Source organism: Zea mays, chromosome 1, assembly GCF_902167145.1.
Source record: "Zea mays cultivar B73 chromosome 1, Zm-B73-REFERENCE-NAM-5.0, whole genome shotgun sequence".
Taxonomy (NCBI): Eukaryota; Viridiplantae; Streptophyta; class Magnoliopsida; order Poales; family Poaceae; genus Zea; species Zea mays.
Genome location: NC_050096.1, coordinates 272495501 through 272507756, shown reverse-complemented (window position 1 = coordinate 272507756; position 12256 = coordinate 272495501). Strand labels below are relative to the sequence as shown.

Genomic DNA, 12256 nt, shown 5'->3' with positions numbered 1-12256 from the left:
CCTGAAGGCGACAGCTAGAACAGACCTTTGCCATGAGCAGCGCCACCATAGCCCCACAATGAACACCAAAGTCATCATTGTCCTAAACGCGACACGGGGCGTTATCCAGGCACTCGATTAAAGAGGCACCACAGACCCCAACGTAATCAAGAAGCTAGCCCGAGCGGTGGCGCAACATCTCAAGTTTTGCTTCTAAGGCTACCATGAGAAACGAGCAGGATAAGAAAAAGGGACAAAGAAGGAAAAACCCATAGAAAAAGTGAGAATCAAACAACTTACTGACGACGCGACCGTCGGCCTAGGCGAGCTGCACCTGCAACAAGCTCGACTTCGACCTTGGTGGCCTCCAACGCTGCGTGAAAGGCATCCCAACTCCTGTGAGCGCTCGAGGAGGAGAAGGAAGATACGCGGAGCTCGTCCGAGATGCAACCTCCGGGTCGACGGCGACCGCACTACTGTGGGAAAAAGGGCGGAGCAAAATCAGACAAAAAGTGGAGGTTGACAAGCCTGAGGGGAGAAGCCTACCTCGACTTGAGACCCACTGAGCGTGACATTTTGATAAGCTCAAGGTTCGACCGCTGACCCGGTTGAAGACAAGTTTAAATGACACATCAAGGACATCCAGCAGGGGAGCGACCACCCAAGGTTTATAAAGAGGGTAGAAAAGCGCCCGACTCCACTCCAGGAGGCGGATGGTCGCCACAAGAGTGGTGCCAATTTTCGAGGGAACGTCACAACTGCTTGGGAAACGAACAGACGGGACACCGTCCCACCTGTCATCAGCCCCGAAGGGAGATACTCCCCATTTGGGGGATCAGAGGCTACTGTCGAGGAAATGATCCCCGGACCCTAGGTCCGGGACCCACCAGCCAGTGAGTGTGCTGAGGAAAGAGCCCCTGAATGGCTGGGGACCGTTAGTTATTCGAAAGACCAAGTACACCAACCCTGGAACGACCCATCCCGGTCGAACCCCGCGGCACCGAGCTAGGGGTCGGGCGTGGTGGAGCCTGACAAGGGAGTTCGGGCGTGTCAGAAGGGAACCACTCGAGTGGATCTCGTGCCAGGCCTCAGACTGACCCGCCATAAATGACTGGTCGCATTAACCACGTTTGGCACCAAGCCACAGCGTGGGCGCCGGTCCACTTTCCACTCATGACATATGAACCCCTCGAGCTACATAGCACTCATGACCTACGAGCCCCCGGATAACAGTGCATTAATGGCCCGCGCGCCCCTCGACCTACGACGCACTTATGGTCTATCGGTCTAGGACTGAGTGTGCAAACCTCCAGCAGGGCACTACACGACGGGCCGCGCCGAGCCCCAGGCTACGGAAGCCAGGGGTCGACGTAGCCAGAATGATGGTGCCTAGGACCATCGCCGACGCGTCATCCACCACGATAATACACGACAACCAGACAGCACCGGACCCCACGAGTATGTGTGGCCTCTCCCAGGGTAAAACACTAGTTTTACCCTTGCCTTACGACTTCTTCCCGAGGAAACCACCGCCGCCCGACCCCTGTCCCGACCTATAAAAGGGAGAGGGTCGTCTTAGGGCAAATGAGATCGAGTAGAGGGCTCTTGGACACCATTGAACGCCTTCAGACGGAGACGAGCTCACAAGGACGAACATGAGAAGGAGCGTCGACGAGGATTTCAAGGCCAGAGCCCCGTCAAGCTTCACCTTTCAACTTCTAAGCTCGACTTTCATCCCGACATGAGACCTGAGAGCCTCTCCTCCCTCTCTCGAGTGCTTGTAACCGACTAACCGCTACTACGAGTTTTATCTCAATGTTGCTGATAGCGCAAGTCAACGATGACTGGAAGTAGAAACATTCTGTCCGAACAAATATAAATTTTGCATCCTCCGCGACATCATTCGGAGCCCCGGAACGCGTACAATGAATGTACTTGTTGGAACGAGGTACGAGACACACAATACTTAAAGATGCACTTATTTTAGTTATATATAATAGTAGTATAGTTATATATGTGTAGTAGTAATAATAATAATAATAATAAAGATATATCATTGCACTAAAAATAGAAAAGTAATTAGGGTTATGTTATTTCATATCTTTAAAGACGCACTTATTTTATTTTAGGATAAATTTCTAACTCTAAAATATCACTCAATTAATGGAGGGAGTACACATTTACCAATGTTTTTTTTTTGACTTTCGCATTTACCAATGTTATTACCTGTATATTTTCCCAATTATATTTTGGGACATTTGCAGCTACGGAACGGACCCACCAAATCCGTTGTTGACCTGCGTCTCGGCAGGCCGGCTGCGTCGTCGGCCCGGTCCCCGCGCCGCGGTGCGGGCGATCCTCCGTCTCGGCGAGTCGGTGTAGGGCGGGATGACGGTGGGACGCGGGGCGGGGAGAGGAACGTGGCGGGAGGATCCGAGAGTGTGCCGTGCAAGCAACCGCCAAAACGGGGCCGGACGATGGGGGCCGCGGGCGGAGCCACCAAGTCGCAGAAAAAAATTCTCCTACACTTAGCGCCGTCTAGTTTGATGAACTAAAGATTAGTTATCCATTTTAGTTACATTTAGTCATTAAATTATCAAATTATGAGATTAAAATATGGACTAAATTGTTTTATAATCTAGTCGCTTATGGTATGTTTGGTTGGAGGTATAAGGAGGAATGAAGTGAGCGACCACAATTTTATAGTGTTTGAATGAGAGTCACATGAGAGCAAGCTAAACACCGAAATAATTTTTAGTGACAGCGTGATACCAAAAAATCGAGAGGACGGTATCTGTCCCGCTTCATTCTACTTTAACCTCAAACTAAACACATTAAAGGATGACTAAAAGGGACTAAACTATATAGATTCTACCTTTTGACCTCCTTTATTTCAGTTACACTAACGGCGAGAAAACACTAAGAATATTTAGGTTTTTTTATGATTTATTTAATACATTTTGAATAGTTTTAGTCTATAGAACTATACAGAGTAGATAATAACTTAGTCCCTCAATTAAACCAAAAAGGACCTGATACCGAGCAGAAAAAAAATCCAGCTCGTCGGCTTCTCAGGCTATCCGCAACCGTTACCCCTAAATTTTTCCCCCTATATCACTTTTTCCCCCTATTTTCCCCCCTATTTTTTCATCTCCCGCAGCGGTTCCCCCTAAATACTCCCCCTATACCCCACTACCACTATAAAATATCATTTTCTATATCAACTATCAATTTTTTATCTACTAACAATTACTCGTGGACCCACAGCACAGTGTTTAGGGTGATGAACAGTGACACGCTAGATCTAGGGGAGAGAGAAGGGGACCGACACGTAGGGGGCGCTGTAGGGGGCACCGCTGCGGCCATAGGGTGCCCCCTACGCGCCGCATGCAAGGGGAGAGGGCAGCGTTGCGGTCAGTCTCAAACACCAGGCGCGCGTTGTTGGCCCCCGGGACCCGATCCCTCTCCTTCTCTCCTTCTCTGACCCGACCCGACCAATCCAATCCATCCCCTCTCCATCTCCCATGACCATGAACAGCGGCTCGGCAATATACTACTGCTAGGTTATGCTACTCCATTACGAAAAAGCGCAGAGAGAACGCAGAATGGAATCGTCGCTCTTATCATACTCCATGACTCCATCACTAGACTAGAGAGAGAAACCCTTGTACCCTTTGTTCTGTTTATCCCCCATTTCTCCGAGTCACCCACCCATCGCCGAACTTCGAGTCCAAGGAAGCGGAGCCACCGGAGAAGGGGATATTTGCCTTTCCCGTCGGGGGTCTAGGGAGCAGGAGAGATGCAGCGGCGGCGGGGGCACACGTGGGCGGGGGTGGGGAAGACGGCCCAGGCGGCGTCGGCGCACGCCGCGCTCTTCTGCTTCACTCTCCTCCTCGCGCTCAGGGTCGACGGACGCACCACATACTCCTGGTGGTACGCGCTCTAAACACTAACCTCCCCGTCCCCTCCCACCTGGCTTTCGTCCCTCCCCCTCCGCTTCGATTCGATCTAATTAGTTTTGTTTCAGCGAGGGGAGGGGCTTCGAGTTATTGGACAGCGTTCTGATTTGAGGGGACCGGGGGAGAGCGTCTTTCTTGCGATGCAGATGTAGTTTTGGAATTGGCGGATTCGTATGCTCGTTTTTTTTTGCGTGTTGCGTGCGTTTCAGGGTTGGCTCTTGGCTGCTGGTAGCTGGTGCTGGATAATCTGCTCCGCCGACGTGTAATTCAGCTACATGTCTGGGGCTCAGATGAATGTTGAGAGCTGCTGGTAGTTCTCAATTGATGCTTATCAATGACCCCATCTATAACCGAGCTGATGCTGGCCAGCCGCCGGCATTTCCTCACTTGGTGTTGTGCTAGGATAATAGACAGCAGATTTTATGCCTTTAAGCACTGTTCTGATACGCCAAACGCAACGATAAAACCTTGTAGCTAGAATTAGGTAATACCGAATTATGGATTGCTTTATGACAAATACTATAAGTTGACAATGGTAAAGCCGATACAAATTGCTAATGATGCTACTTTGATCATGTAGGATAATATTCATTCCACTATGGCTCTTTCATGGTATTGTTGCGCGTGGAAGGTTTTCAATGCCTGCCCCTTCATTACCTCATGGCCGTCATGTGAGATTTACAGTGGCTCGTCTATTAAACCTGACCTTTTTACTGTTTGCATTACCATTGCTCATTTTGCATCCAGTTAGCCTGATATGTTTCTTTTTGCTTGCAGTGGGCACCATGTCATTCGATTGTTGCAGCGCCTTTACTAATTGCGTTCGAGCTGCTTCTCTGCATATATCTTGAAAGCATAAGAGGTAGGGTCAGAATCCATTGGGTAACAAAACCTGTCTAGTATGGTCACCATATTGAGATTCCTAGAATAGTTTAATCTGAGACGCATGTTAAGTTTCTCTGTTATGTTAACTTTGTAATCTTAACACTTCTTTTCTTTTGTGTTTGCCCAGTTAGAAATCATCCATCTTTTGATCTGAAGATTGTGTTCCTTCCTCTGTTGGCCTTTGAAGCAATTATCCTTATTGACAATTTTAGGTAACCAATTTGAGCTATTACCTTTTATTTCCCATGGATTGTTAGATTTAGTTGAAATACTTTTTAAATTTTAGTTCAATTTTATATGATTTCAACTAGTGCGGTATATCTTGTTATGTACTTCACTTTGCCTATTCTTGTAATGACTGTATATAATTGACCTGCCTAGTTTTTAAAATATCGATTGAACCCGCAGAAGCAGCAAAATGTGTTGTCACATAATCTACATTGATGGCTTCAAGAACTTATGACACATAATCTACATTGATGGCTTGTCTTCCATTGTTCTTTTGACATCATTATAAAAATAATGAATTCACAAGATCCTTCTGTATGTTAATATGTTTTGCTTGTGCCATAATATTGTGGTAAAGTTCACACTTCCGTGTCTGCACACATTCAGGATATTGATCATTGTTTGAATCCTCTATCTTTTTCTGTTCAAATTATGAACCTCATTAACCAAAGAAAAATAAACTATTATTTGTTATTTTTGGAGACTTACTGTATTAGTCACTCTGGACATTGACGTGTATGCATTTCTTGGCATGTTTTTTCATTATTCAGAATGTGTAGAGCTTTAATGCCTGGAGATGAAGAAAGCATGAGTGATGAAGCTATTTGGGAGACGCTTCCTGTAAGTCTCATACTAGTGGATCTGATTGCTGTTAGCACAATTTCTCCATTGGTTTGATTGCAGCCCATTGTTCAATACAAAAAGAACTTCAGATTATGAGTATCGCTTAACCCCGAAAATTTAAGTTGTGCAATATATTGACATTCATTTGATACTCTTTAGTAATGGAATGGACTATAGCATATGCTACAAACCAACTGCATAGTTGAATACATAAGACTAATATACGGTGCTATATATTGACACTACTGGAAAGGTTATTAGGATAGACCAACCTTAGCTCAGTTGGTTTGAATCTGGTAGGTTAGATTTATTTTGTACAAAGGAGATAAGGACATATATAGGATGGATAGGGTCTGTGGGAGAAAACAAGGGACGACAATCAAAATCAAGTTAAGTGCATTATGGATGAAATGGAGCACCTCTTGGTGGAGGACGAGATCAAGCATATAGGTGGCAGGAGTATTTTGACAAATTGTTCAATGGGAAGAATGGGGACGTAGGCTTTTAGTTGGATGACTCTTTGATGACACCAATAGACGCTTTGTGCGTAGGATCCAAGAATCTGAGGTTAGAGAGGCATTGAAAAGGATGAAGGGGGTAGGGCGATGGGCCTTGATGGTATCTCAATCGAGGCATGGGGATGCCTCGGGACAGTTGTAGTTTGGCTAACCAAGCTGTTCAACCATATCTTCTGGTCTAACAAGATGCCTGTCGAGTGGATAAGTATATTGGTACCAACCTACAAGAATAAGGGAGGTATTCAAAGCTGTACCAATTACTAGGGAATTAAGTTGATGAGCCACACTATGAAGCTATGGGAGAGAGATATTGAGCATCGTCTGAGAGGAATAACTAGGATCTCTACTCTACTGACCAATTTGGTTTCATGCCTGAAACATCAACCATGGAAGCCATTTTCTTAATAAGACAAATGACAATATAGGGAGCAGAATAAGACCTACACATGATTTTCATTGACTTGAAGAAGGCTTATAATAAATACCAATGAATGTGTGGTGGGTATTAGACAAATTTAAAGTTTCAAAAAAATACGTTGGACTCATTAAGGACATGTACAACAATGTTGTGACTACTGTTCGAACAAGTAGAGACACAGGTGATTTTTCGATTAGATTAGGGACCCATGAAGGGTCAACTTTGAGCCATTATCTTTTTGCCTAGGTGATGGATGAGGTCATAAGGGACATATAAGGAGACACCCTTTGGTGTATGTTTTTTTGCGGACGATGTAGGGCTAGTTGATAAAAGCAGTGTTGGAGTAAATAGGAAACTGGAGTTCTGGCAGGAGAGTCTAGAGTCCAAAGGTTTAAAACTCAGTAGAACTAAAACCGAATACATGAGATTTTACTTTAGCACTGCTACAGTCAAGTAGTTCCTAGGAAGGATATCTTTCGGTATTCAGGACCAATGTTATAAAGAGATGGGGATATCGATGAAGATATTAGCCATAGAATCAAAGCAATGTGGAGGTGTCGCCAGGCATTTGGCGTTCTATGTGGCAAGAAGGTACGACATAAGCTAAAAGGCAAGTTATGTAGGACGGCGATTAGACCTCCTATATTGTATGGTGAAGAATTGTCCTACAAAAAGACGTCTTGTTCACCAGATAAGTGTTGCGGAAATGCGTATGTTGCGTTGGATTTATGGCCATACAAGAAGTGATCGAGTTCGGAATGATGATATACATGGGAGGCTAGGGATAGTGCCAAATGAAGAAAAACTTGTCCAATACCGATTGAGATGGTTTGAACATGTCCAACGGAGACCTTCAGAGGCAGTAGTGGGATCCTAAGACGCAATAATAATGGGAAGAGAGATAGGAAAACACCGAAGTTGGCATGGGAAGAGGCAGTAAAAGGAGACTTGAAAGGATGGAATATATTCAAAGATTTGGCCTTGAATAGGTGCGAATGGAAAACAATTATCCATGTGCCTGATCCTTGATTTGTGGCTTCTGTTGGGTTTTAACTCTAGTGTACCCCAACTTGCTTGGAACTAAAATGCTTTGTTGCTGTTGTGTTGGAAAGATTATTAGGATAAAAAAAGAATATTGGACTAACTGTTCAGGTATCTCACATCACTTAGCTAAAGTATCATTTAAGCACTTGGCCAATGTAAGCTGTGTTGAGCTAGTTCTGATGTATTATTGCAAACTGATACAATGATGTCTTCCGTGACTTTTGCTATAGTATCATTTAAGCACTTTTGGGCAGGTGTAAGTTGTGTTGAGCTAGTTCTGATGCACTATTGCAAACTGATACAATGAACAGATATATAAATTCATTGTTATAACATATTGAGTTTCGTCTAACTGAGATAACTAGCTTTTGCCAGGAGCCCTAGGGCTTGCATTTTTCCAGACATGTTTGGATTTCTCTTTGATATTCTTTTCCAGTTACAGGTTTACTTCTTTTGCATTTCATACGAATGCTTAATCAATAACCAATAGAAAACATCACTTCTGCTTCCACCCCTCTTAATTAGAAGCATTGAATCTTTCCAGCCTTCTGAACTTTTGTATAGATCTTACTAGTAGCTGGGACGATCCAGATTCCAGAGAATGTATCATTTTTAACTGATTAGAATAGAATATTAGACATTTCTCTCATTATGTTTAACCTTTCTGTAACCAGCATTTTTGGGTTGCAATTTCAATGGTGTTTCTTATAGCTGCTACAACATTCACCCTTCTCAAGCTGTCTGGTAAGTTTCCTTGGTTGCCTTCCAATCGTTACTTACAAAACTGATCTCCTCACTAGGGTTCCTTAATTTGAATTCTTAGAATTTGTTGCACTATTTCTTCTTGCCTAGAATGATTATTTATTACAACTTGTTTCTTCTTTATTATAGTATTTGAAAATTAGAAGGGACTTCTCTTTTAATGCTTGTGAAATCAGTTGAACTAGTAACTGTTTTTAGTTTCACAGCGTCAGAAGTTTCTCTCTCTGTCTCTCAGGTCTCTTTTGCTTTGTTGTGCAATGCTTTTGTAATAATGCGTTGTTGCACATGGCAGGTGATGTTGGTGCTTTGGGCTGGTGGGATTTGTTTATAAATTATGGGTGAGACTTGTTGCACCGGCATTATTCCTTGTTATGAGATTTCAGTTAGTCTAATTCGGCACCTTGCTTATCCAGGATTGCGGAATGCTTTGCATTTCTTGTCTGTACAAGATGGTTTAATCCCATGATTCATAAGTCCCCCACTCATGGGGAGGCTAGCTCATCATCAGCGGCAATTAGGTACCGTGATTGGGAAAGTGGTCTTGTCCTCCCATCACTAGAAGATCACGAACAAGAGAAGCTTTGTGGTCTACCTGACATTGGGGGCCATGTAATGAAAATACCTCTTGTGGCTTTCCAAGTATTGCTTTGTATGCGGTTGGAGGTATGTTCCACCCAATCTTGTGGTACATAGGGAATATTGGTTTGATGAAATGTAGAGGGATGGAATTGCAAGAAACTTTTTTTTGCTTCTTTTTAAAAACAACCTCATGACATTATTTGGATAGATCAAAAGACAATTCGATAATCATTGGGTGATATACAGATTTATTCATAAATTCTGGAAACATGTCTTAAATTCTGGCCCAGTTTTATTAGTTTTTCTGTGGCAACCTCTGTCCCAAGCCTGGAAACAGCTAGCAACTACCTGATACGTGTTACTGGCTGTTCTCTGTTAACTGACCAATAATGACCTTCAAACTCTCATCAGTAGAACATGTATTATTTTATTTCAGGGCACACCACCAAGCGCTCGCTACATCCCAATATTTGCTCTTTTCTCGCCACTATTTATTCTGCAAGGTGCTGGTGTTCTTTTCTCTCTAGCAAGATTAGTGGAGAAGGTTGTTCTGCTATTGCGTAATGGACCAGTTAGTCCTAATTACCTTACAGCCTCATCAAAAGTTCGCGATTGCTTTGCTTTTCTTCATCATGGTTCAAGGTACCATCTAATATCGCTAGTGTGTTTTTTCCCTGGTTGAACCATAGAGTAGCATTCTGCCCCACTGTAGGCTTTTAACTATGAAGCTTCTTTGTCCATGTGTTGTGCAGGCTTCTTGGTTGGTGGTCTATTGATGAAGGGAGCAAGGAAGAACAAGCCCGGTTATTTTATACTGAATCTACTGGGTATGTTACTTTTCATTGAAATTCTGTTTATTTTCTTAATCTGCTGCTACTCTTGTTTTGTTGCATGCTTACATACTGTGCTGATTATTTACTCTTCGGTTGAAGGTACAATACCTTTTGTGGCTATCCGCCAGAGGTGGTTAGGAAAATGCCTAAAAAGGACCTTGCAGAAGAGGTTACATGATATAATCAGTTTCTGTTCCAGAATTATTATGTCAAAACATTTGTTTCAGTTCACATCATCGCAAGCATTAACTTCCCCTTGCCCACTTTCAGGTTTGGAGGCTACAGGCAGCTTTGGGAGAACAATCTGAAATCACCAAGTGTACCAAACAGGAATATGAAAGGCTTCAAAATGTAGCCCCCTTTGCTGTGACTGCATTCTTATTTTTTCATTTGAATGATATTCACTTCATATGCCCTTTACACAAAAGGAATCATTTAGGTCCAACTTGTCAACAATAAGGACCTTAGGCAGTGTAACCCTGATTCTAATGATAATACTTTGAGAATTAAACTGTTGACTTTGTTAGTTTGTTACTGAATGAGTTACTGCCACTGCTTACTGATAGTTATTATCTTTAAATCTTTAATTTGTCATACATCATAGCTAGTAGCTTGTTAAATTCATCATTTTTTCTATTGATGGTCATTTTCTTTCTCGTCTTTTAGGAGAAGGTTCTTTGTAGGATTTGTTATGAGGGGGAGATATGCATGGTGCTACTTCCCTGCCGGCACAGAACTTTATGCAAGTATGTTTCAGTTTCTTCTGTTCTTTTCATATGTCCTTCCTAGCTATTTAGGCAATGTTTGAAATCGTTACTACATATTGATTCTGATGCTACATTTTTTGTATTAGATCTTGTGCTGAGAAATGCAAGAAGTGTCCAATCTGCCGTGTGCCAATTGAAGAGCGCATGCCTGTATATGATGTTTAAACCTCACTAACTCAGCTTAACAATACAAATTTGTGCATGTGGGTTCTGTCATGCTGTGCATTTAGTCTCGATCACAACTTTAAGCTGATTGAGGTTTGCACTTCAGAAAGGGTCTGCAATATATGGGGGAAATACAAGTATATCATGTCTAACCAAAAGCATGGATATGTGGTTGATGAGCATTGTCGTTTTGGACCAGTTATCTACTGTAAGTATGTGGTCAGTGTATTTCCCTTCCCTCTTGTGATTGGTAGATGAGTCAGATAGTCTTGTTCGCGTAGCAGCATTTTCTCAGGGATATGCAGTTGTTGAGAAGAAAGTGAAACAAAAACAGACTGTAAATAAAAACACTGCCTTGTTTGAATCTAGTCCTTGTTTGAGAAGAAAGTGGAACAAAAAAAATGTAAACATCTCTGTTGTATTATTTTGTAGTAGAAAAATGTCTGCCGAAATTTGTGACCGCAATGCTTCGTCGGCGGCTTGGTGGCTTTTCACAATGTGAAGGGTCAGCGAGAGCATGTAAGGGTTGTGGAAGCGTGCCTGGACAAGAAAACTCGTGTCCGATCTTTGACCAAGAATCACGGGAGATATGATTTCAAGCCGTACTGAGGCGATTGGAACCAATTTTATGTATGTTTGCGATACTGTGGACTTATGTCTCTTTTTTTTTTAAAAAAAAGAGTACAATTCTAACATAGCGCTCGTCAAACTATTTTAAGTTCCATTCGATCTATATAAAAAATATTGATGCTCATCAAACTATGTAAAATGTAATCTACTTGATTCAAAGGCAAGATTCATATGATACAAGAAAGATATCAATTGATAGAACATTTTAGATGAAACCTATGTTGTCCTTGCTAAATGCACCCATTGTGGTATTATAGACCTAAGCCTTCAACTGACCCACTTCTTTTCTTGGGCCATTTTTCAAAACAGGGTGACATTCTCCCCTTTAGAAATAATTTTCTATTTTATCTCCCTCTATTCAAACCCACCTTAACCGAATACAAATTCCACAAAACACCACTTATTGGATACCAATATTTCTTTTAAAATTTTGTGGTTGGGTTGGGTTTGCTTTTGGTCCTAAAACTTTGCGCCTTTAGAATCAAACACACAAAAAAGAAGACATGAAAGCACTAGGGAGGGTCAAAATTTGTGTTCCTATAAACTTCTCCCACTTTCTTATGATATCTTCTCCTTTGGATAAGTAGTAGATCACAAAAAATACTCCCACATTATATAGACTAAAGTTCCCCTATGCGTATGCACACATATGATAAGTAGTAAACCTTATGCATAGAAGTGGGAGGTGAAATTAAACAAAACATGATCTACATAATGCATGGAGAAAACATGTGAAAAGATACTGAAGATCTTGATACCTATTGAAGTTGTTACCATTATATAGGACACCATTTGTTGAATTCTTGAAGTCGAAGAATGTTATTATTGCCGGGGACTCCATTTTCCTTTCAATAAGACTACTACA

The 12256-nt window shown here is 42.4% G+C and overlaps 1 protein-coding gene across 2 annotated transcripts; it reads left to right on the top strand.

The window, feature by feature from the left end:
- Nucleotides 1–3386: 3386 nt before the first annotated feature.
- LOC100282654 (protein binding protein) lies at nt 3387–11213 on the top strand. 2 transcript variants are annotated; one of them, XM_008678438.3, is made up of 14 exons: nt 3387–4422; nt 4519–4609; nt 4716–4800; nt 4951–5035; nt 5603–5672; nt 8330–8399; nt 8710–8755; nt 8831–9080; nt 9433–9638; nt 9749–9823; nt 9929–9998; nt 10100–10180; nt 10496–10575; nt 10683–11213. In XM_008678438.3, the coding sequence occupies exons 2-14, from the start codon at nt 4577–4579 to the stop codon at nt 10759–10761; spliced, it is 1230 nt and encodes a 409-aa protein (XP_008676660.1). In that variant the 5' UTR covers nt 3387–4422; nt 4519–4576; the 3' UTR covers nt 10762–11213. The 2 variants fall into 2 exon arrangements, with proteins under 2 accessions (XP_008676660.1, NP_001149034.1); NM_001155562.2 differs by having other exon boundaries at nt 3479–3912; nt 10683–11208.
- The last annotated feature ends 1043 nt before the right edge of the window (nt 11214–12256 follow it).